Source organism: Stylophora pistillata, chromosome 14 (genome assembly GCF_964205215.1).
Source record: "Stylophora pistillata chromosome 14, jaStyPist1.2, whole genome shotgun sequence".
Classification (NCBI taxonomy): Eukaryota; Metazoa; Cnidaria; class Anthozoa; order Scleractinia; family Pocilloporidae; genus Stylophora; species Stylophora pistillata.
In genome coordinates this window covers 12,330,071-12,354,617 of record NC_142532.1, presented here as the reverse complement: position 1 = coordinate 12,354,617, position 24,547 = coordinate 12,330,071, and the positions used below count along the sequence as shown (strand labels likewise).

The 24,547-nt window shown below is 36.6% G+C and overlaps 1 protein-coding gene across 1 annotated transcript in view; it reads right to left on the bottom strand.

The window, feature by feature from the left end:
- The window catches only part of LOC111328179 (uncharacterized), a 92,677-nt gene that overhangs the window by 49,956 nt on the left and 18,174 nt on the right, over positions 1–24,547 (bottom strand). Inside the window, exons 12-58 of the mRNA XM_088744605.1 lie at positions 24,226–24,311; positions 23,042–23,261; positions 22,330–22,774; positions 21,495–21,777; positions 20,043–20,249; positions 18,891–19,134; positions 17,974–18,021; positions 17,813–17,845; positions 17,565–17,636; positions 15,257–15,316; positions 15,049–15,102; positions 14,738–14,830; positions 14,431–14,460; positions 14,106–14,249; positions 13,473–13,514; positions 13,141–13,194; positions 12,896–12,973; positions 12,310–12,585; positions 11,669–11,710; positions 11,481–11,534; positions 11,270–11,347; positions 10,430–10,951; positions 10,048–10,089; positions 9,862–9,915; positions 9,541–9,618; positions 8,973–9,044; positions 8,427–8,810; positions 7,773–7,814; positions 7,591–7,644; positions 7,344–7,421; positions 6,739–7,014; positions 6,096–6,137; positions 5,908–5,961; positions 5,697–5,774; positions 4,852–5,373; positions 4,470–4,511; positions 4,285–4,338; positions 3,964–4,041; positions 3,396–3,467; positions 2,850–3,233; positions 2,196–2,237; positions 2,014–2,067; positions 1,767–1,844; positions 1,163–1,438; positions 518–559; positions 330–383; positions 119–196 (exon numbers count right to left, since the gene is read on the bottom strand). Coding sequence (XP_088600731.1) covers positions 119–196; positions 330–383; positions 518–559; positions 1,163–1,438; positions 1,767–1,844; positions 2,014–2,067; positions 2,196–2,237; positions 2,850–3,233; positions 3,396–3,467; positions 3,964–4,041; positions 4,285–4,338; positions 4,470–4,511; positions 4,852–5,373; positions 5,697–5,774; positions 5,908–5,961; positions 6,096–6,137; positions 6,739–7,014; positions 7,344–7,421; positions 7,591–7,644; positions 7,773–7,814; positions 8,427–8,810; positions 8,973–9,044; positions 9,541–9,618; positions 9,862–9,915; positions 10,048–10,089; positions 10,430–10,951; positions 11,270–11,347; positions 11,481–11,534; positions 11,669–11,710; positions 12,310–12,585; positions 12,896–12,973; positions 13,141–13,194; positions 13,473–13,514; positions 14,106–14,249; positions 14,431–14,460; positions 14,738–14,830; positions 15,049–15,102; positions 15,257–15,316; positions 17,565–17,636; positions 17,813–17,845; positions 17,974–18,021; positions 18,891–19,134; positions 20,043–20,249; positions 21,495–21,777; positions 22,330–22,774; positions 23,042–23,261; positions 24,226–24,311 — 6,195 coding nt within the window. The remainder of the gene's footprint in view (positions 1–118; positions 197–329; positions 384–517; positions 560–1,162; positions 1,439–1,766; positions 1,845–2,013; positions 2,068–2,195; positions 2,238–2,849; positions 3,234–3,395; positions 3,468–3,963; positions 4,042–4,284; positions 4,339–4,469; positions 4,512–4,851; positions 5,374–5,696; positions 5,775–5,907; positions 5,962–6,095; positions 6,138–6,738; positions 7,015–7,343; positions 7,422–7,590; positions 7,645–7,772; positions 7,815–8,426; positions 8,811–8,972; positions 9,045–9,540; positions 9,619–9,861; positions 9,916–10,047; positions 10,090–10,429; positions 10,952–11,269; positions 11,348–11,480; positions 11,535–11,668; positions 11,711–12,309; positions 12,586–12,895; positions 12,974–13,140; positions 13,195–13,472; positions 13,515–14,105; positions 14,250–14,430; positions 14,461–14,737; positions 14,831–15,048; positions 15,103–15,256; positions 15,317–17,564; positions 17,637–17,812; positions 17,846–17,973; positions 18,022–18,890; positions 19,135–20,042; positions 20,250–21,494; positions 21,778–22,329; positions 22,775–23,041; positions 23,262–24,225; positions 24,312–24,547) is intronic.

The window sequence follows — 24,547 nt, the reverse complement described above, 5'->3', positions numbered from 1 at the left end:
GGACAATGTTGAGATTGGCCATAAACTAGATGCAGAATTCGATAAGATAACACCAAGATTTTCAATATATTAGACATTAAATAGTCAAGAAGCAAGTTCTGTAAAGCATTATTCCTACCTCGTCGTTGTTGGTGTTGAAACACTTGATGACGTCGAAGCCGAGGAAGATGTTGACACTGAACTTGAAGTTGACGCGCTAGAAAATGATGAAGTCAATAAAACTTTAACTGCTTCAATCGTTTTATGTTGATCGTATAAGCAATGAAAAGGGAATAAAAACATTACTAAGTTGGTATCGTAAGCAATAAAAAACAGTTGTTGAACAATACCTTGATGAAGTTGACACACTTGACGATGTCGATGCTGAACTTGATGTCGAAACACTGAAATAAAATTAAAAAAATGCAATGGTGTTGGAAAAAATCTCATATACTTTCTATGGTTGGCTTTGTAGTTTTGCTTTAGCTAGAATTCTTAATTAAAAATTACATATTCATATCAAATAGTTTTTTGATACCTTGATGAAGTTGATACACTTGACGAACTTGAAGTAGACACACTTTACAGAGAAATAAAAAGCAACATGAATCAAATGACTGCAACATATGTCGAATAGCACTGCTAAAAATTGATCGAGTTTTTCTAAACATTGCTTGGTGCTGTGCTATCAGAAATTGAAATCCTTTTTCTTTATTCCAGTTTCTTAAAGCCTTACCCATTTCAAGTTTCTTTTAATTTAAATATCTATTATTTGGACACTTTTAAAAGTTAAGGATATGGCATTTATCTCATTCAATTACTATAATTGTTTTTTTTTTTTTGATAGGTGCACTACTGATTTTTTTCGATCAATATTTTAATTTTAATGTCATCTACATAGTCTTGTAAAACTATGAGAAGAATAAGTCAATTTTAAGGCTCTCGCAGTGTATTTCCTTTCAACTAAAGTTTATTCAGAATAAAAATAAATGCCGGTGTTATATTTTGTATTCATTTTGCTAATAAAATTGATATTAACACAATATCATTTAAAAGTGTGAGGAAAAGTAGGTGTAGATGTTGTGAGACATGCTTCTCAGGAGTAATATTTCTTATGAATGCATTGCAGAACACGGACATAATGGTCATAATTATTCTAATCTGAACACGATTAATTCCATACCTAGTGGTAGTTGGCGTCGAAATAGAAGACGATGTAGATACTGATGATGATGTTGAAGCGCTCGATGATGTTGATGCCGACGACGATGTTGAAATGCTTGATGATGTCGACACTGACGACGATGTCGAGGCACTTGATGATGTTGACAGTGACGACGATGTTGAGACACTCGAGGATGTCGAAACTGATGATGAAGTCGAAGCACTAGATGATGTTGATAAGGACGAAGAGGTTGAAGCACTGGATGATGTTGATGCCGAACTTGATGTAGATACACTACGAGGAAGAAAGGAATATATGTAAGAGAAAAGTTTCTTTCTAACTTTTCACTTTTAAGAAGAGCTAATATTCACAATAACCTCTAAGAATATTCTCCTTAAAAGCTTTTTATGTAAAAAACAAAGGCGATGTATTTGAGATCTCTCGGAATGGTTTAAAAAAATTAAATAGCTAATTGCCTTAATGGGGCTGACTCACAAGACAACGTTGACAGTGACAGTGAATTAAATGCAAAATATTTGATAAGACCATTAACATAGAGCCAAGTGTAAAGTTGTTTTTTCGATATAACATAGAGACAAGGTCTCTAAAGCGTTAGTAATACCTCGTCGTTGTTGGTGTGGAAACACTCGATGACGTGGACGCCGAGGAAGATGTTGACAGTGAACTTGAAGTTGACGCGCTAAAAATGATGATATTAATAATAATATTCATGTTTCAATGATTTTATATCGATGGTACTAGTAGTCAGAAAGGAAAAAGAAAACGGAGGTCAACACGATGCTCTTAAGAAACGATAAAACATTTTAAAGACGCATACGAAGTCATATAAAACACTTGTCTTTTAATACCTTGATGAAGTTGAGACACTTGACGATGTCGATGCTGAGCTTGATGTGGAAACACTAAATAAAGTTGATAAGTGTAATGGTGTTTGAGAGACAACTCATATACTTTCTTTGGTTGTAACTTCATTTAAGCGCGAATTTCCTATTTCAAAATTTCCAATGCATATAAAATATTTTTATGGTACCTTGATGAAGTTGACACACTTGACGAACTTGAAGTAGATACACTATAAAGAGAAATAAAAAGGAACATGAGAAAACAACTGCAACATATGTAGAATACAGCAACTAAAATCTGATCGACATTTTTCTAAATGTTGTTTGCTGCTGTGTAATCAGTAATGCCAATTCTTTTTCACTACTTAAAGTTACTTGAAGGCCAATGCATTTAAGTTTTTAAGTTAGTTATCTATACTACTGAAATTTTTAAAGGCCCCAGGGTATAATAACTACCTGAGTCAATTGCTAAATTGTTTCCCTGTAAATTTCTAATATTGGTGTTTTTTTTTTCTCGATCAATGTTTCAATTGCAATTTACGGTCTTGTGAAATGCTGAAAACAATTACTCGATTGAAACCCTGTTAGATTGTATCAACCTTTCTATTCAAAATTATTTATAATGGAAATGAAGGCTGATGATAAATTAGGCACAAAGTTGACAAATCACAATTTCATTATGTGAGGTTTGGATCAAAATTGTTTGCTCTGATTAAGAAAATGTAGCTGTGGATTATGTGAACCCAGCTGTTAGAGAGTAATAATTCTTCAGAATGCGTTTATCAATGAGCTCGGACAAAATGGTCACATCTATTGCGATCTGAACGAGAAAAGGTCCTTACCTCGTGGTAGTTGGTGTCGAAACAGAAGACGATGTAGACGCTGATGATGAAGTCGAAGCGCTTGATGATGTTGATGCGGACGACGATGATGAAATGCTCGATGAGGTGGAGATTGACGAAGATGTTGAGATACTTGATGATGTGGACACTGATGACGATGTTGAAGCACTTGATGACGTCGATGCTGAGGACGACGTTGAAGCACTTGATGACGTCGACGCTGAAGACGACGTTGAAGCACTTGATGACGTCGACGCTGAGGACGAAGTTGAAGCACTTGATGACGTCGTCGCTGAGGACGACGTTGAGGCACTCGATGACGTCGACGCTGACGAAGACGTTGAAGCAGTCGTTGGTGTTGATGTTAAACTTGATGTAGAAATACTATTAAAGAGAGACAAACAGTTATATTTTTCTCTTTCAATTAAACCAGTTGATCACAGTAGCGTCAACGAAGTTCTTTTATGGAAACTACCCAAGTAAAAGGAGAAAGGCGGTTATTTGAGATTACACGGATTGATCCTTAAAAAGGAGATAATTAACTACCTTGATGAGGTTGACACACTAGACGACGTCGATACTGACGATGATGGGGATGCAGAACTTGATGTAGAAATACTGAAAGACAAGTAAAGTCGTTTAAAAAAGACGACTACGGTGGAGAAAAGTTTTTCGTCACGAAGTCTAGAAACAGTCTCTCGATCACCCTTTATACCTCGATACTCTTAGCGATATAGGAAAAAGAGATGATAGAGTCATTATCTGGCCACTAAAACAGTTACGTGTTCAAAGCAGAAATTATCAATTCGGGAGTCAGGAAGGGAAAGTACTAACCAATTCAACTCAAGTATAATAAACCTTAGAAAACCTTTAAAAACAGATATTGAAATATAGATAGGCTGAATCAAAAACCTGTTTATTCTTAAAAACAGTTATGAAAAAAGTAACCTTTCGCATTGAGTTAAATACTCCAAAATAATATCACGTACATCAATACTATCACTAATAACCTTGAAGTGGTAAATAAACCAGATGACAAGATGTAATGACTCAGTTATGTCGAGCAAAAACTCACGGGGGTTCAGAAACAAGATCTAACAGACGTCATTCATACCTCGTTGTTGTTGGTGTTGAAACAGAAGATGACGTCGACGCAGATGATGTTGTCGACACAGAACTTGAGGTTGATGCACTTATTGGAAAATAAAACACACCAAAATAGTTGTCAAGTTTTCATATAAAATGCAAAAAAATGCAATGTCTACAACAGTCCATTAACAACGGCGAAAAGAAACTATGGATCATTTGCAGAAAAAATATTAAATGAAAATAAAAGCAATAATCTAACTGGTTCTCTTACAACAAATAATTGACATGATCCATAAATTTCATTTAACTCAAAGATCTAATTTAAAACCATTATGTTTGTTTCTACCTTGACGATGTTGACACACTTGACGAAGTTGACGCAGAGCTCGATGTGGACACGCTACAAAAAAATTTAAAGATTTTATGCGTCGAAAAGACTAACACATTAGTTTATCTATTTACTCTTTTAAATATGATTATATATCGATATCTGTTTCTGATCCACTTAACTTTAAAACACATTCCAAATACCTTGAGGAAGTTGACACACTTGATGAACTTGAAGTAGACGCACTGAAGTAAAGAAATGCATTAAAATTTCACATCAAAGTGTATACACACAGGACAATTGTAAATTTAGCCTGGGCCCGAAAACAGACTATATACATGTTTAAGGAGTCTAAGAAGTTTCTTAGTAATTTTGAGGAAGGATAATAATTTTTAGCTGCGAGAGAAATGTTTGTAACCTGATAAAAGTTGTAGTGTATCATCCACATTTTAATAGAAAAACGCGTAATTGTCAAAGTCTCTTTTCTCTCGAAATGGAACAATGTAAGACTTCAATATCATATTGTCACATAATACTGATATTGAGATGAATATTGGTATTGAACTAAGTTTAACCAATACATACCTCGTTGTAGTTGGTGTCGAAACAGAAGACGATGTTGACACTGATGATGATGTTGAAGCGCTTGATGAAGTTGATGCCGACGACGATGTTGAAATGCTTGATGAGGTCGAAATTGACGACGATGTTGAGACACTTGATGATGTCGATACTGACGATGATGTTGAAGCACTCGATGATGTCGATAGTGACGATGATATTGAAGTACTCGATGACGTCGATACTGACGACGATGTTGAAGCACTTGATGATGTCGATGCTAAGGATGATGTTAAGGTACTGGACGACAGCGAGAAAACGAATCCAGAGGATTTCGAAACGTACGACGAGAGAAACCTCGTTGATACCTTTGTTTCTGTCTGAGGTTTATATGTTGAAATGCTCAATGAGGTCGAAATTGACGAGGATGTGGATACGCTTGATGTTGTGGACACTGAGGAAGATGTTGAAGCACTTGATGATGTCGACGCAGACGACGACGTTGAAGCACTTGATGATGTTGATGCCGAACTTGATGTAGAGACACTAAGGGATAGATCAAAACATATATAAGGGAATAATCTCTTTCTTTTCTTTATTTATATTTTATTACACTTGGTGATCGCAATAACCTTAAAAAACTTCCTCAGAGAAATTACATACGTAAACTAGAAACGACGCCTATCAACGATTAAACAGAATAATCGCTAAGAATTACACAGCGAAATACCCTAAACGGGGGAGAAAAACTGGACAATGTTGAGATTGGCCATAAACTAGATGTAGAATTCGAAAAGTTAACACCAAGACCTTCAATATATTAGACATTAAATAGTCAAGAAGCAAGGTCTGTAAAGCATTATTCCTACCTCGTCGTTGTTGGTGTTGAAACACTTGATGACGTCGACGCCGAGGAAGATGTTGACACTGAACTTGAAGTTGACGCGCTAGAAAATGATGAAGTCAATAAAACATTAAGTGCTTCAATCGTTTTATGTTGATCGTATAAGCAATGAAAAGGGAATAAAAACATTACTAAGTTGGTATCGTAAGCAATGAAAAACAGTTGTTCAACATTACCTTGATGAAGTTGACACACTTGACGATGTCGATGCTGAACTTGATGTCGAAACACTGAAATAAAATTAAAAATATCCAATCCTGTTGGAAAAAATCTCATATACTTTCTATGGTTGGCTTTGTAGTTTTGCTTTAGCTATAATTCTTAATTAAAAATTACATATTCGTATCAAATAGTTTTTTGATACCTTGATGAAGTTGATACACTTGACGAACTTGAAGTAGACACACTTTACAGGGAAATAAAAAGCAACATGAATCAAATGACTGCAACATATGTCGAATAGCACTGCTAAAAGTTGATCGAGTTTTTCTAAACATTGCTTGGTGCTGTGCTATCAGAAATTCAAATTCTTTGTCTTTATTGCAGTTTCTTAAAGCCTTACCCATTTGAAGTTTCTTTTAATTTAAATATCTATCATTTCGACACTTTTAAAAGGTAAGGATATGGCATTTATCTCATTTAATTACTAAATTTTCTTTTTTTTTGGATATGTGCACTACTGATTATTTTCGATCAATACTTTTATTTTAATGTCATCTACATAGTCTTGTAAAACTATGAGAAGAATAAGTCAATTTTAAGGCTCTCGCAGTGTATTTCCTTTCAACTAAAGTTTATTCAGAATAAAAATAAATGCCGGTATTATATTTTGTATTCATTATGCCAATAAAATTGACATTAACGAAATATCATTTAAAAGTGTGAGCAAAAGTAGGTGTAGATGTTGTGAGACATGCTTCTCAGGAGTAATATTTCTTATGAATGCATTGCAGAACACGGACATAATGGTCATAATTATTCTAATCTGAACACGATTAATTCCATACCTTGTGGTAGTTGGCGTCGAAACAGAAGACGATGTAGATACTGATGATGATGTTGAAGCGCTCGATGATGTTGATGCCGACGACGATGTTGAAATGCTTGATGATGTCGACACTGACGACGATGTCGAGGCACTTGATGATGTTGACAGTGACGACGATGTTGAGACACTCGAGGATGTCGAAACTGATGATGAAGTCGAAGCACTAGATGATGTTGATAAGGACGAAGAGGTTGAAGCACTGGATGATGTTGATGCCGAACTTGATGTAGATACACTACGAGGAAGAAAGGAATATATGTAAGAGAAAAGTTTCTTTCTAACTTTTCACTTTTAAGAAGAGCTAATATTCACAATAACCTCTAAGAATATTCTCCTTAAAAGCTTTTTATGTAAAAAACAAAGGCGATATATTTGAGATCTCTCGGAACGGTATAAAAAAATTAATATAGCTAATTGCCTTAATGGGGCTGACTCACAAGACAACGTTGACACTGACAGTGAATTAAATGCAAAATATTTGATTAGACCATTAACATAGAGCCAAGTGTAAAGTTGTTTTTTCGATATAACATAGAGACAAGGTCTCTAAAGCGTTAGTAATACCTCGTCGTTGTTGGTGTGGAAACACTCGATGACGTGGACGCCGAGGAAGATGTTGACAGTGAACTTGAAGTTGACGCGCTAAAAATGATGATATTAATAATAATATTCATGTTTCAATGATTTTATATCGATGGTACTAGTAGTCAAAAAGGAAAAAGAAAACGGAGGTCAACACGATGCTCTTAAGAAACGATAAAACATTTTAAAGACGCATACGAAGTCATATAAAACACTTGTCTTTTAATACCTTGATGAAGTTGAGACACTTGACGATGTCGATGCTGAGCTTGATGTGGAAACACTAAATAAAGTTGATAAGTGTAATAGTGTTTGAGAGACAACTCATATACTTTCTTTGGTTGTAATTCCATTTAAGCGAGACTTTCCTATTTCAAAATTTCCTATGCATATAAAATATTTTTATGGTACCTTGATGAAGTTGACACACTTGACGAACTTGAAGTAGATACACTATAAAGAGAAATAAAAAGGAACATGAGAAAACAACTGCAACATATGTAGAATACAGCAACTAAAATCTGATCGACATTTTTCTAAATGTTGTTTGCTGCTGTGTAATCAGTAATGCCAATTCTTTGTCACTACTTAAAGTTACTTGAAGGCCAATGCATTTAAGTTTGTCAGTTAGTTATCTATACTACTGAAATTTTTAAACGCCCCAGGGTATAATAACTACCTGAGTCAATTGCTAAATTGTTTCCCTGTAACTTTCTAATATTGGTGTTTTTTTTTTCTCGATCAATATTTCAATTGCAATTTACGGTCTTGTGAAATGCTGAAAACAATTACTCGATTGAAACGCTCTTGGATTGTATCAACCTTTCTATTCAAAATAATTTATAATGGAAATGAAGGCTGATGATAAATTAGGCACAAAGTTGACAAATCACAATTTCATTATGTGAGGTTTGGATCAAAATTGTTTCCTCTGATTAAGAAAATGTAGCTGTGGATTATGTGAACCCAGCTGTTAGAGAGTAATAATTCTTCAGAATGCGTTTATAAATGAGCTCGCACAAAATGGTCACATGTATTGCTATCTGAACGAGAAAAGGTCCTTACCTCGTGGTAGTTGGTGTCGAAACAGAAGACGATGTAGACGCTGATGATGAAGTCGAAGCGCTTGATGATGTTGATGCCGACGACGATGATGAAATGCTCGATGAGGTGGAGATTGACGAAGATGTTGAGATACTTGATGATGTGGACACTGACGAAGATGTTGAAGCACTTGATGACGTCGATGCTGAGGACGACGTTAAAGCACTTGATGACGTCGACGCTGAGGACGACGTTGAAGCACTTGATGACGTCGACGCTGAGGACGAAGTTGAAGCACTTGATGACGTCGTCGCTGAGGACGACGTTGAGGCACTCGATGACGTCGACGCTGACGAAGACGTTGAAGCAGTCGTTGGTGTTGATGTTAAACTTGATGTAGAAATACTATTAAAGAGAGACAAACAGTTATATTTTTCTCTTTCAATTAAACCAGTTGATCACAGTAGCGTCAACGAAGTTCTTTTATGGAAACTACCCAAGTAAAAGGAGAAAGGCGGTTATTTGAGATTACACGGATTGATCCTTAAAAAGGAGATAATTAACTACCTTGATGAGGTTGACACACTAGACGACGTCGATACTGACGATGATGGGGATGCAGAACTTGATGTAGAAATACTGAAAGACAAGTAAAGTCGTTTAAAAAAGACGGCTACGGTGGAGAAAAGTTTTTCGTCACGAAGTCTAGAAACAGTCTCTCGATCACCCTTTATACCTCGATGCTCTTAGCGATATAGAAAAAAGAGATGATAGAGTCATTATCTGGCCACTAAAACAGTTACGTCTTCAAAGCAGAAATTAACAATTGGGGAGTCAGGAAGGGAAAGTACTAACCAATTCAACTCAAGTATAATAAATCTTAGAAAACCTTTAAAAACAGATATTGAAATATAGATAGCCTGCATCAAAAACCCGTTTATTCTTAAAAACAGTTATGAAAAAAGTAACCTTTCGCATTGAGTTAAATACTCCAAAATAATATCACGTACATCAATACTATCACTAATAACCTTGAAGTGGTAAATAAACCAGATGACAAGATGTAATGACTCAGTTATGTCGAGCAAAAACTCACGGGGGTTCAGAAACAAGATCTAACAGACGTCATTCATACCTCGTTGTTGTTGGTGTTGAAACAGAAGATGACGTCGACGCAGATGATGTTGTCGACACAGAACTTGAGGTTGATGCACTTATTGGAAAATAAAACACACCAAAATAGTTGTCAAGGTTTCACATAAAATGCAAAAAAATGCAATGTCTACAACAGTCCACTAACAACGGCGAAAAAAACCCAAGGATCATTTGCAGAAAAAATATTAAATGAAAATAAAAGCAATAATCTAACTGGTTCTCTTACAACCAATAATTGACATGATCCATAAATTTCATTTAACTCAAAGATCTAATTTAAAACCATTATGTTTGTTTCTACCTTGACGATGTTGACACACTTGACGAAGTTGACGCAGAGCTCGATGTGGACACGCTACAAAAAAATTTAAAGATTTTATGCGTCGAAAAGACTAACACATTAGTTTATCTATTTACTCTTTTAAATATGATTATATATCGATACCTGTTTCTGATCCACCCTAACTTTAAAACACATTCCAAATACCTTGAGGAAGTTGACACACTTGATGAACTTGAAGTAGACGCACTGAAGTAAAGAAATGCATTAAAATTTCACATGAAAGTGTATACACACAGTACAATTGTAAATTTAGCTTAGGCCCGAAAACAGACTATATACATGTTTAAGGAGTCTAAGAAGTTTCTTAGTAATTATGAGGAAGCATAATAGTTTTTAGCTCGGAGAGAAATGTTTGTAGACTGATAAAAGTTGTAGTGTATCATCCACATTTTAATAGAAAAACGCGTAATTGTCAAAGTTTCTTTTCTCTCGAAATGGTACAATGTGAGACTTCAATATCATATTGTCACATAATACTGATATTGAGATGAATATTGGTATTGAACTAAGTTTAACCAATACATACCTCGTTGTAGTTGGTGTCGAAACAGAAGACGATGTTGACACTGATGATGATGTTGAAGCGCTTGATGAAGTTGATGCCGACGACGATGTTGAAATGCTTGATGAGGTCGAAATTGACGACGATGTTGAGACACTTGAGGATGTCGATACTGACGATGATGTTGAAGCACTCGATGATGTCGATAGTGACGATGATATTGAAGTACTCGATGACGTCGATACTGACGACGATGTTGAAGCACTTGATGATGTCGATGCTAAGGATGATGTTAAGGTACTGGACGACAGCGAGAAAACGTATCCCGAGGATTTCGAAACGTACGACGAGAGAAACCTCGTTGATACCTTTGTTTCTGTCTGAGGTTTATATGGTGAAAATCTCAATGAGGTCGAAATTGACGAGGATGTGGATACGCTTGATGTTGTGGACACTGAGGAAGATGTTGAAGCACTTGATGATGTCGACACAGACGACGACGTTGAAGCACTTGATGATGTTGATGCCGAACTTGATGTAGAGACACTAAGAGATAGATCAAAACATAGATAAGGGAATAGTCTCTTTCTTTTCTTTATATTTTATTACACTTGGTGATCGCAATAACCTTAAAAAACTTCCTCAGAGAAATTACATACGTAAACTTGAAACGACGCCTATCAACGATTAAACAGAATAATCGCTAAGAATTAGACAGGGAAATACCCTAAACGGGGGGGAAAACTGGACAATGTTGAGATTGGCCATAGACTAGATGTAGAATTCGAAAAGTTAACACCAAGACCTTTAATATATTAGACATTAAATAGTCAAGAAGCAAGGTCTGTAAAGCATTATTCCTACCTCGTCGTTGTTGGTGTTGAAACACTTGCTGACGTCGACGCCGAGGAAGATGTTGACACTGAACTTGAAGTTGACGCGCTAGAAAATGATGAAGTCAATAAAACTTTAAGTGCTTCAATCCTTTTATGTTGATCGTATAAGCAATGAAAAGGGAATAAAAACATTACTAAGTTGGTATCGTAAGCAATGAAAAACAGTTGTTCAACATTACCTTGATGAAGTTGACACACTTGACGATGTCGATGCTGAACTTGATGTCGAAACACTGAAATAAAATTAAAAATATTCAATGCTGTTGGAAAAAATCTCATATACTTTCTATGGTTGGCTTTGTAGTTTTGCTTTAGCTATAATTCTTAATTAAAAATTACATATTCGTATCAAATAGTTTTTTGATACCTTGATGAAGTTGATACCCTTGACGAACTTGAAGTAGACACACTTTACAGAGAAATAAAAAGCAACATGAATCAAATGACTGCAACATATGTCGAATAGCACTGCTAAAAATTGATCGAGTTTTTCTAAACATTGCTTGGTGCTGTGCTATCAGAAATTCAAATTCTTTGTCTTTATTCCAGTTTCTTAAAGCCTTACCCATTTGAAGTTTCTTTTAATTTAAATATCTATTATTTGGACACTTTTAAAAGTTAAGGATATGGCATTTATCTCATTTAATTACTAAATCTTTTTTTTTTTGGATATTTGCACTACTGATTATTTTCGATCAATACTTTAATTTTAATGTCATCTACATAGTCTTGTAAAACTATGAGAAGAATAAGTCAATTTTAAGGCTCTCGCAGTGTATTTCCTTTCAACTAAAATTTATTCAGAATAAAAATAAATGCCGGTATTATTTTTTCTATTCATTTTGCCAATAAAATTGACATTAACGAAATATCATTTAAAAGTGTGAGGAAAAGTAGGTGTAGATGTTGTGAGACATGCTGCTTAGGAGTAATATTTCTTATGAATGCATTGCAGAACACTACATAATGGTTATAATTATTCTAATCTGAACACGATTAATTCCATACCTTGTGGTAGTTGGCGTCGAAACAGAAGACGATGTAGATACTGATGATGATGTTGAAGCGCTCGATGATGTTGATGCCGACGACGATGTTGAAATGCTTGATGATGTCGACACTGACGACGATGTCGAGGCACTTGATGATGTTGACAGTGACGACGATGTTGAGACACTCGAGGATGTCGAAACTGATGATGAAGTCGAAGCACTAGATGATGTTGATAAGGACGAAGAGGTTGAAGCACTGGATGATGTTGATGCCGAACTTGATGTAGATACACTACGAGGAAGAAAGGAATTTGTGTAACAGAAAATTTCTTTCGAACTTTTCACTTTTAGAAAATCTAATAATCACAGTAACCTTAAAAAATATTCTCGATAAAAGCTTTTTATGTAAAAAAGGCGACATTATTGAGATCTCAAAAAAACTAAATAGCTAATTGCCTTAATGGGGCTGACTCACAAGACAACTTTGACACTGACAGTGAAATAAATGCAAAATATTTGATAAGACCATTAGCATAGAGCCAAGAGTAAAGTTGTTTTTTCGATATAACATAGAGACAAGGTTTCTAAAGCGTTACTTATACCTCGTCGTTGTTTGTGTGGGAGCACTCGATGACGTGGACGCCGGGGAAGATGTCAACACTGAACTTGACGTTGACGCGCTAAAAATGTGAAATAAATGGAGAAATTTGTGTTTTAATGGTTTTATGTTAATTTAACGAGCAGTGAAAAGAAAATAAAAAGCGAAGTTAACTTGATGCTTTTAAAACAACGATAAAACATTTTAAGTAGGCATAGTAAGTAACGCAAATTATTTGTGTATCATTACCTTGATGAGGTTGAGACACTTGACGATGTCGATGCTGAACTTGATGTCGAAACACTAAAGTAAAATTAAAGAAAAGAAAGCTCATTTGCTTTCTATTGTTGGCTTTGTAACTTCGTTGAAGGAATACTTCTTACTTATGATTTTCAGTGTTTACGTGGTTAGTATTTGTGTATTTTTCTTGAGCGCACACTCAGTTTAGAGCCTCGCTCTATTGTGTATCCCGCACCTTCGTCCCTCGTTCTTTTTACCTTTCGAAAAGTATTTTTTTTTAGCACAAATGAATCAATGAATAAACTTAAAAACTACAATTGCGGATCAAAGATTTTTTATACCTTGATGAAGTTGACAGACTTGACGAACTTGAAGTAGATACACTATAAAGAGAGATAAAAAAGAAACATGAGAAAACAACTGCAACAAATGTAGAGAACCACCACTAAAAACTGTTCCCGGTTTTTTTAAAACGTTGCCCAATTTAAAAAATGCAACAAATGAAGAATAGCACCACTAGAAATCAATCAAGTTTTACTAAACTTTGCTTGGTGCCTTTGTATCAGCAATTCCAATTATTTGCCGCTGTCTTAGGCCTCTTGAAGCTATACCCATTTCAAGTTGCATTTAATTTATTTATTTATTTATATTTCAAAAATTTTTTAAAACCTTAGCAAATAATTACTCTCTAAGTCAATGACTGATCTTCTTTTTTTTTGTAATTGTGTACTTCTCATTTTTTCCATCAATATTGTAATTTAAGGGACACATATATGGTCTTTTTAAAAATTTGGAACACTGAGTCCATTTCAACTCTCCAGAAGTGTAAACACCGATCTACTAAAGTTTATCTATAATATCGATAAAGGCTAATGATAGTTTTTGTACTACTTTTATCGATCAAAACCACCTTATTCGAGGTTTAGACCAAAATGGTCACATCTATAGTAATGTGAACAAGATAAAGTCCCTACCTCGTGGTAGTTGGTGTGGAAACCGAAGACGATGTTGACACTGATGATGATGTTGAAGCGCTTGATGATGTCGACACTGATGATGATGTAGACGCTGATGACGATGTTGAAGTAGTTGATGACGACGGTGATGAAGAGGAAATACTGGGATATCGGTTTAAAAATTGTCAATATTTTCATAACTCATAAGAGTGCGTATTCATTACTCTTAAATTTCTTACTCATTATTGGTATTTGAAAACCACATTGACCAAGCTATATATGCAATGGTGCAATTATGTGCAGTTGGGAATAAACTGTTAACAAGAACAACACTTCATCGTACCTTGATGACGAAAGGCTTGACGAGGAAATGCTGCAGAAAAAAATTGGTGGTTAATTTACATCTTAGCATCATCAAACCCACACGTATTAAACTCCAGTTTTACAGCTATGGCGAGCTACGTCTATTTCAGACATCTGTGCTAAGCGGAATTCTTTGTCGTAGTAGGATAGGGTTGTACGGTGAAGTTATTCACTTTTTTGTTGGTGATTAACCAAACACTACTAGTCTATTTCGTAATTTTCATCAAAAAGGGTAACAAATCAATGACTGTTTACTCAAACTGAAAGAGTCTTAGTATTGTTCCTACCTTGTACTTCCTGATGACAGGGAAGTAGATAAAGATGAGGTAGACGCACTTGTTGAAAGTGATGAAGTGGAGTATGTAGAACTTTTTGTGCTGCTGGAAGGATTAACGTATGGATAATAAGTGAAGTTGAATGATAAACTAATTAAGATTATTTGGGAGGTGGATAAGAACACTACAGAGGAATTTACTATCCCGAGACATTTGCATATTTCCTTTTCTTCTTTAGCCATGTAAGTAAAGAAAGCCCTGGTATCTCTTTGCCTTACATCCATAAAGGTATTTCAAAACAACCGTGTAACTCTTGCACGAACCTTGAAGACGTTGACGCTGACGAGGATGTGGAAATGGAACTTGAAGTGGATATACTGAAAAAAAAAAACAAATCTATTGTGAAGATCGAATTGCCTTCAAAGACTGTATGTAAAATGTGCGGTAGTACACTCTTATCCAGAAAATGTGAAGTGTGCATTTTCCAGTCATTTAGCAGGGATAATTTGGGATTAGTGCTTCTTCTTTTACCTTGTTGAGGTCAGCGTTGAAAGACTTGATGAAGTCGATACTGACGATGATGTCGACACACTAAGAACCCAAAAAAATTTCTGAGGTAAGAGTTAAATTTTGTATGAGATTTCTATTGATAAGACACTTAATGTATGCGCGCCGAAGTATGGCTGCCTTATGCGACGTTTGTAGTGCTGAATGTCGATCAATAAGTTGAGCGCGGTGGTAACCCGCTTGAACGACGGAAACAGGGTAACCACGTTTATCGAAGAACTGGCACATTGTCTCTGATTTGTGGTGGAAATCAGAGTCATGATTATGGCCATAATTATGGCTCCCATCGTCAAAACTTTACCATCATATATTAAAGACAGTCAACACGCTCTTCGAATTTTTCGAGACTTTAATTTCCTTGGCCAAAACAAACTTCTTTTCACCATGGATATTACGTCTCTTTACACTGTCATTCCTAATGGCGAAGGCCTTCTGGCCCTTAAACATTTTTTTGATCAACGTACTGTTAAGGAACCTAAATCTGAAACACTACTACGCTTAGCCGAACTAGTGCTCACACTCAATTGCTTTTCATTCGGAAACAACTTCTTCAAACAAACCAATGGTGTAGCCATGGGCACCAAAATGGGACCTAGCTATGCCAATCTTTTTGTAGGTTTTGTCGAACATCAATTTTTCAGCTAATACAACGGGTCCAAACCTGAACTCTACGGTCGCTACATCGACGACTGTATCGGCGCTACCTCCTCTACCAGAGAGGAGCTCACTAAATTCATAACCGCAGTCAATTCTTTTCACCCGGCTCTGAAATATACTTGGGAAATTTCTGACAATTCTTTATCCTTTTTAGACGTCAAAGTTTCAATTGAAGGTAACGGTTTATGCACTAGTGTGTATTACAAACCTACAGACTCGCATAATTACTTGTTATATTCGTCTTCGCATCCATCTCACGTTAAGAATTCCATTCCTTTATCTCAGTTTCTAAGACTTCGTCGTTTATGTAGTGATGACTCTGATTTCCACCACAAATCAGAGTCAATGTGCCAGTTCTTCGATAAACGTGGTTACCCTGTTTCCGTCGTTCAAGCGGGTTACCACCGCGCTCAACTTATTGATCGACATTCAGCACTACAAACGTCGCATAAGGAAGATTCCGACCGCATTCCATTCACTCTCACGTTTCACCCTCACAACCACTCAGTTAAATCCATCATTCTTAAAAACTTTAAATTACTTCAAAACGATCTAGAGACAAGCACTATCTTTTCGCAGCCTCCGCTCATTTCATTCAAACGCGACAAAAACATAGGCAATTTTTTGGTCAGAAGTTCTTTTCAGACTAATGACCAACCAGGCACTTTTAAATGCGCTCGTGCACGATGCAAAACGTGTCCTTTCATTCACAACACTGATAAAATGTCGGGACCTAAACGATCCATTAAGATCACCGATCACTTCACGTGCACCTCCGCCAATGTAATCTATTGCATAACTTGCACTTATTGCAAAAAGATATACATCGGCGAAACAGGCAAAAGACTAGGTGACCGATTCCGAGAACACCTTCGAGACGTGGAAAGGAATGACAAGGACACATCGAAACCAGTCGCTAGACATTTTAATTTACGTAATCATTCTAAGCAGCACATGGCAATCTGCGGTCTTTCCTTGCACTTAGGTGGCACGGAAAGCCGTAAAAATCTTGAACAAAAGCTCATCTTTCAAAACGGTAGTCTAAATCCCATAGGGATCAACGAATGCTTTTCATTCCACTAATTTATTCATGAGATAGAATAAATATATGAAAATCATATATTTTGAACTGCGGTATTTGATACGTATGATGGACGATCCTCGCAGTAGATAGCGCTATTTGAGCAATAGCGAAATTCAGACCTGAAAAAAATCAGGCCTGTACGGGACATGTCTCGTTGCCATGCTCCCACCAATAACGTAGCTCCATTTTCTGCCTTTAAAAGCACACACAACCCAAAATTCCTCTATTCGCTCCGACGAAGGGCTAACGCTCGAAACGTCAGCTTTTGTAATCATTACGGTGGCTAATTTACCATTTCAACTTTGTTGATATATTCAAATTATTTCGTTACTCCCACCGACGCAGCCCCAAACAGTTTCTTTCGAAACTATCAGCCTTTATTCATTTTTATTAAGAACAGCTTGTCGATTTTCAGTTACTCTTCTAAGAATTACTATCACTCGATCACTTAGCAACTTTTTTTGTTTAGTAAGTGAAATTTGTGTTACTGAAATATACGTTAATAATTAAAATTGGGAAAAATGGTACTACCTTGAAGAAGTTGATAAAGATGAAGACGTGGATGCTGATGACGAAGTCGAGATCGAACTCGAAGTGGATACACTGAAACGTAATGTTTTCAGTGTCAACTTCGAATTAGCAAATTATCTTACAAGATCTTTAAATCTGAATAGCAAAGTTTACTAACGGGGAATTGGTCAACCTAGCAGAACGCACAATAGACATTTGAAACAAAAGAGACATTCGCCAGTTTATTTAAAGTTTAAAACATCTATTACCTTGATGATATTGAAGACGAAGTGGAAATTGAACTATAATAAAAAACGAAGACAAAATTAAATGCAGGAAAGTCAGAGTTGGTAAAGACATAAGTAGATTATTAAGAAAACCTTAAAAATTGGCGTCCCGCCTCTAAAATAAAAGCAGCAAAATTGGATACCTTGATGATATTGATGACGAAGAAGAAATTGAACTTGACGTGGAAACGCTTAAAAAAAAACAGAGGGAAAAAACATTAGATTGAAGTGCTTAGCGAAGGTCGTATTTCTTTCGAATGGGTCGAGGGCATTAGAGGCGCAGACCTCTGTTCTCCTCCGCTTTTACATTGTCTCATTTTAATTTTCAAATTTTTTCTAGTTCAAGAATTCATGGTTAACATTGAGATTTTATTTTCCAAATAAAGTCAGTTTTCTTTTCTTTTTTTAAAGATTAAGGAAGAAGGTAAGTTTTTGAGGTCGGTAGAAAGAGAATAAAAATGTCCGAGTCCCCATAAGGACTCGAAAAATTGTCCAAAATTGTTCCGAAAAAATGGAGTCATGCCACCTCTAGAAAAGTTGCAAGTAATAATCTAAACAATTAAAGGGGTTGTAGCAAGGTGATTAAGGTGTTATCAACTGAGTTGATAATATAAAATGACCACTCTAAAGAGTTTCAAAGCTAGTTCTAGAAGTTTTCGTGAAGATCTTCTCCTTCACCTTGCACAAATTCTTTATTACCAAGCTTTTCAATAGTTTAAAAATGTATTGATCTGCTTGTTTGAAACAGGTTTCATCACTTCATCTTGATTAATGACTTTTTTCTAACCGAGCGTGAAGAATATACTATTGACCAAGGACCAATATTTCGCAGTACGGCTCGAGCAAGCAAGTCTGATAAATAGTTTATTATATGGCAATCGTAGGAAACGTGTTTATTTGGAATTTGCTAGCTTTGGTGAACACAAATACACAGATCATAACCGTTTACGTGGGAAAACGGACGCAAAACGGACCCAGGTAAGAACAAATCAGAACGCTTGGATTTACCTCAGGACAAACCGGCCGTATAATAATGTATCTTACTTAGTTTTACACCAACCTTGAACTTGACATAGATGAACTGCTGACTGACGAACAAGGCTGTTCGCAAGCACCTGACTGCGCTACGCATTTCTTTCCATTGAAGTAGTTTCCAGCAGGACATGAACAACCCTCAACTTTTGTTCCACGACAACATCTCTCGTTCCCTGCTGCACATTCGCCCTTACTTTCGCAAGTGGAAGGTATGGTAATGTTTGCTTCATATCCACCACTGTTTGCACATGGTCGGCAGCAAGGAAGTTCTGTTTAAATATAGACCAAGCTTGTGTTGATGGACATACAAATTTTCAATTGAGCAGTGAGAGTAATTCCAGATTGCACCGACTTTGCCTTTTCTCGCCTCCTTATTAGTTTGGTAAATTTGCCCAAAGTGTTTCGTTTTTGGGAAGTAAAGCTGAACCAATTGCGACCTAGTCACTAATATTTTTAACATTCTAAATTCCAATTCTACTTGAAAACAGAGGACAAGAAGAACTACTTCGTGGAATGTCCACTGCTAAATCCCTTATTTAACATTACCCCATCCCATCCCATTACGTTTCCTTGCACTTCGAGTATTTTGCTTCACTTCGATTCCCATTTATTAATATCCTCGAAAATTGGATCTACATTGATTCTGGTCTGTGGTCATCCAATCAAATGGTGCTTTAATAAACGAGAGATTCACTCAATAGCTCGCGAAAATAATGATTCAAATTAATGATATCAATAAAATTCGCAATACGATCACTTTGCCGATCGACATCAGATATGACTGAAAACGTTGAGATATTTAAATCTAAGCAAAAAAAACTAAAGGCTAACTTTAAAAGAAGAATGAAGCTCCGAAAACCATTTCATTTTTATCTCTGCCACTTGGTGAATCATCCCCTTGTTGGCATTGTGCTCCCTGTTCAGGTCCGCTAAAATGACTCGAATGTACTTGTGTTGTGTGCTGAAGTCTCACAACAAGGGGCGTTTGGAATGACGACGCACACAGGTTTATAAGAGAGCACATTCAAAGAGATTAAATCATAATTTACTATTGTCAACTCGGGACATGGTTATTGTCATAACTTCATCCACACTTTATAAGTGGCGGAGAGAAAAAAAAAGAACTTTTCTGGAGTTAACTAAGCTTTCTTAAAATGTCACTCTATCCAGCTCTTACCACAAAATCCTTCCCGACGCCACGTGATGGAGACCCCGTGCTGATTACAGGCTCTCACATAGGTTGCAATAGCCGCACAGAAACATGCGCAGTCACCTCCTTTGCTGCACAAACACGTCTCGTGAAGACAAGCCTTATAATAATCAAGTGGTGGAACAACCGCGTGACAAGTGGTAAAGTTTTTGTCCGTATACAGCATTGCACATCCTACAAAGAAAAATGAGACAGATCAAGTATTACTTTTGTTATTTTACATACAACAATAATTTTGATAAAAGGGTAGTCATAGTCGTAGTAACAGAACAGTTTTTAATGAAGTGTCGAAAGTTTTTTTTTTTTTATTAAGCTTCGCCGACCGGTAGGGACACCGCAACAGCTTGCGCCAATTACTGAGGGCCCAGTAAACCCACCCATCCCACCCCAGGGGAGGACATCCACCAGTAATCCCGGATTTGTTTACTTCGCTCTGTGATTGGTTCAGAGAACTTGCGCCACTCTCTAAATCACTCCTTTGTCAAACCTTCTTAGCTTTAAGACGAAAATGCAAGAGGTTTTACTTAAATAACCACTGAATTGGCCAAGCCGAACATTAGTACCACTTTTTTCTTTACTCGATTTATTATTGTAAGTGAGTTGGCTCTCCCATAACCCCGGTGGCTCCTTGGGTCTCCTCGCCTTCTAGCCATTATCGCTGTAAATAAATCTTTGTATTGTTAAAATAAGGCAAATAAAGATGATGATGTTGATGATGACGAACCGATCATATACCAAAGTAAACCCAATCACGACTTGATCACCTGCGTTTTCCCGCGTTTTAAGCAGCTGATTTTGTTGTTACCTTTTGTTTTTATTGGTTCTTTGGGGTATTTTCCTTTTTTTGGATTGGCCTTTTGTGATTATTTTGGTGTCATTCTTACGATATTAAATCGAAAATCGCTCTAATTTGGATAATACTAATTTTTTCAAATAGTACTTACCAAATTTTAGCGTCTCTGTAAAACTGTTCTGTGGAAAACTGGACAGTTATGTTTGAAAAACCTTGTGAATCACTTCATACTTTTGCGATAATTCTCAACTATTGGATTCATTTTTGTTGCCTCTGTTTCACTGTTCATTCGAAAATCGTTGCTGTATCATAATAGACAATAGGTCTTACTACCAAAAGGGTGTGAAATAGCTAGTTGTTTATCTAATTGCATCTAAATGTACTCCTTCATTGTAGAGTGAACTCGAAGGAATCAGCAGTCAACAAGTACTTGATCCATGGGAAACCAGAGATAAGGGCTGTAGCAATTTAGGGATACCACTATTGATTGCCTAAGCATGGCTTGCAAAATATAGCTATTCCGAGCTCTGAGTTCTTCTTTTATCAGAGTGCGGTTAATGCTTAGCCTGAGTGAATTTCCTGGTCAACGCTGGTCAATTTTAAGTTAAAACTACCATTTAACTCACCTTTATAGGCCCAACTCTTTCGGTCGGAGTAGAGGTCGCACACCTCCATGAAACTAGTCTCTTCCGCAATACCATCGCAATCTTCATTATTCCTCCAATCATCAACAAAATCTTTGTTGCTCGTTGTTATGAGCTCATTCTTTCCCAGGGTTTCATTATTCCTCAGGATTTTATCATTCCCATTCTTTCCATCGAAGTTACCGCAAATTCCTTCAAGTTTGTTTTGATTTTTGAACTTTTTGTTAGGGGTAATGAAAACTCGGTTACCTTTGTCGTATTTCACCTGTAGTAGGGGAAGGAGGGTAAACAAATTAAAATTTGTGATGTAACGGTAATATCAGAGCTTTAAGTCGTCGAATACAGTGATGCCCACATTCTACATTATTGTCTCACCCCACAGCCTGTCAAATCTTTTCGAATAATGAACTAGCTGCTGATAGCTTATGGTTTGTTATCCTAAATGGCCATCGGGTTCCAACTCAGAATCATCAGCAATGCGCTAATGGGCTAAATGCCATTTTGCAGCTTTTTTTGAAATTCAACCTTCAATTTCTAATATCCTCAGTTTTTCTGATCCCCAATCTGGAATTCCGAATTCCAATTATGATTGACTGCCCGGGGTGAAATAGGTGGCTGCCATTACGAAACGACCAAGACATCTTGGAAATAAAAATCTAAACCGACGGCATTAATAGGCCTTAGGACCTGCGGAAGAGCGCAGGAAACTGGATATTATTGAAACCATCCCTGTGTATTACTCCGGACATAATGAAGAAGAAAAAGCATTGAAACCTATAATAAGAAAGGAACATAAGGTAAAAAAGTTTTGACAAACCTCAAACAAGGGCTTGAAAGGATCGTAGGGGCTGAACACACGCACGATTATAAATAACCCCTTGCTGAAAATCTCCGCGTTGTCTAATGCGCTTCTGGTGCATGGTTCAGGGTAGGTCCCTGGCACATATTGTGTAGATGATCCTGCGGTAGCAATTGTAATTTTCCTCTGGAAAAGTTCGATTGATCCTTCTTTTGTTTCGATGAGTACTTTCTTGCACATTTGCAGCTCCAGTGATTCCAAGCATGCCTCGTTTGACACGCTGACCGTATTTTTAGTGTTCTTTATCCGCATGAGTGTGTATTCGCAGTTTTCACCGCTATTAAATGTGACCCACATGCCGTCAAATGTTCGATACTGCTCCTGACCAAACGCAGCGCATTCGTATTCAGGCAGGGGATCAATGCTTGGATCAGTTATCCATTCTCGTGCACCAGAACATTTCCTGTCGGGAACGAAAAAATCAGTCGTTACAATTAAAAGAAATGGCTAGGAATCTATTCCTTTTTGAGCATCTAAATAATATTTTACAATATTTATAACATTTTAATTGGATTCTATTTAAATAGTCTTTTACATGCGTCACCAGAAATGATCCAACACATGGTGACATGAAGCAAAGCCTTTTGAAAATAACAAGGCAGACTTTTCATTACATGTACCCCTCTGTCGTTATTTTCCCACCTCCTACCTTTGACATACTAGTACTTACATTGAACAAGACAACGGTGAAGATTCGCCTTTTTCATAATATGCTTTTTCGTGGATGCATCCACACTTGTCCTTTGGAACGCACGCCTTCTTGTATTCATTCCAGTAAAGACCGTTTTTGCAGTGGCATCCTGGAGTGTTATCTGTAGGAAGGCCGTACTCCAAATCCAAACAAGTACGTCCAAATGAACTATATTCATGGTCCTCTGCTTCACATTGAACTGGAAGATTTCAAAAGATAAAAAAAGAGTTCGTGTTGGATTTGAAAACTTTTACTAGACCTTTGGCACGATTGCTGTTGCCAAGTGTGTATTGATATCATGATTATCATTATTTTCAAATTCAGTGCTTTGGGAATAATTTATGATTAACGTTCATCAGTCTGCATATTAGAATCAAGACAAGACATGGGTTTGCTTTAAAGTGAAGCAATCTGCACGAGGGCTTAATCTAACAGTTGAAGAACACAGACGTTAATCACTGGGTATGCGCAGATCGATTAATTTTCGCCGGCAGCACCTTAAACTCATGCGTTCAATTTTCAAAGAAGTACATAAGCAGCAATCTGAGTCGCACAAAACGCGAGAAGAAAAAAAGAATTGAAACGTACGTTCACAAAAAAAACTGTTGAAGGAATCAAAAGCAGGGAAACGAAAACTCGAGATTTTATAGCAACCAAGCTTATTTGATGTTGGTTAAATCCAAACACTTTACCTTTTTTTTTTCAAGCTTTCTCAGAAAGTTGTAATCTTTAAAAACGCGGAGATTTACACGCAGAGCCATTTCCTGTGACGAGGGGTTAACGGTCGAAGGTCGACTTTGAATGTTCTTGACGGTGGCTAATTACATTATCAACTTAGTGGATAAAACCAGACTATCTTGTTATATCCCAACTCCCCAACCCCCCCCCCCTACCAACGTTGTGTCAAAGAGACACATAGGCCCCTTTTTTGTTTAGATTGAAAGTACCGTGACAGATGGCCTCTTTAGACACTTAGTGTTCCACATGCAGAGACGTTTGACCGTCTTCTTAAACCGCGGAGATACCAACTACTACTAACAAATACAAAGGTTAATAGTATATGTAAATAATAACATTCGTTCATAGCAATTTTCATCCCCTCTTGTTATAATTTTGAACATTAATTCAATGTTGCTTCAAGCTTTAATGTAAAGTACTCTAACCTGCACATTCATCTTCTGCGACACACTCATTTCCGCGCAGAACCATGCCATCCTTTTTGCAAAAACACCCTTCTATGCATCCACGACTAAACAGAAAAAAAAAAGAAATTAAGCGAACAATTATTTGCTGGCAATAAACCAAAGAGCATAATCTGTGTAGGAGCACCGCACACCTGATTTTTTTTTTTCATAATCTTCTCGTCAAATGGTCAGCTTTTTATTGCATAAGCGGTGACAGAGAGAAAGAGTTCGTATAAATTTTGTATTTCCTTAAGCAGTCGTTGTGACTCAGGCAAAACGCCACGGTTGTTTTTACAAATAT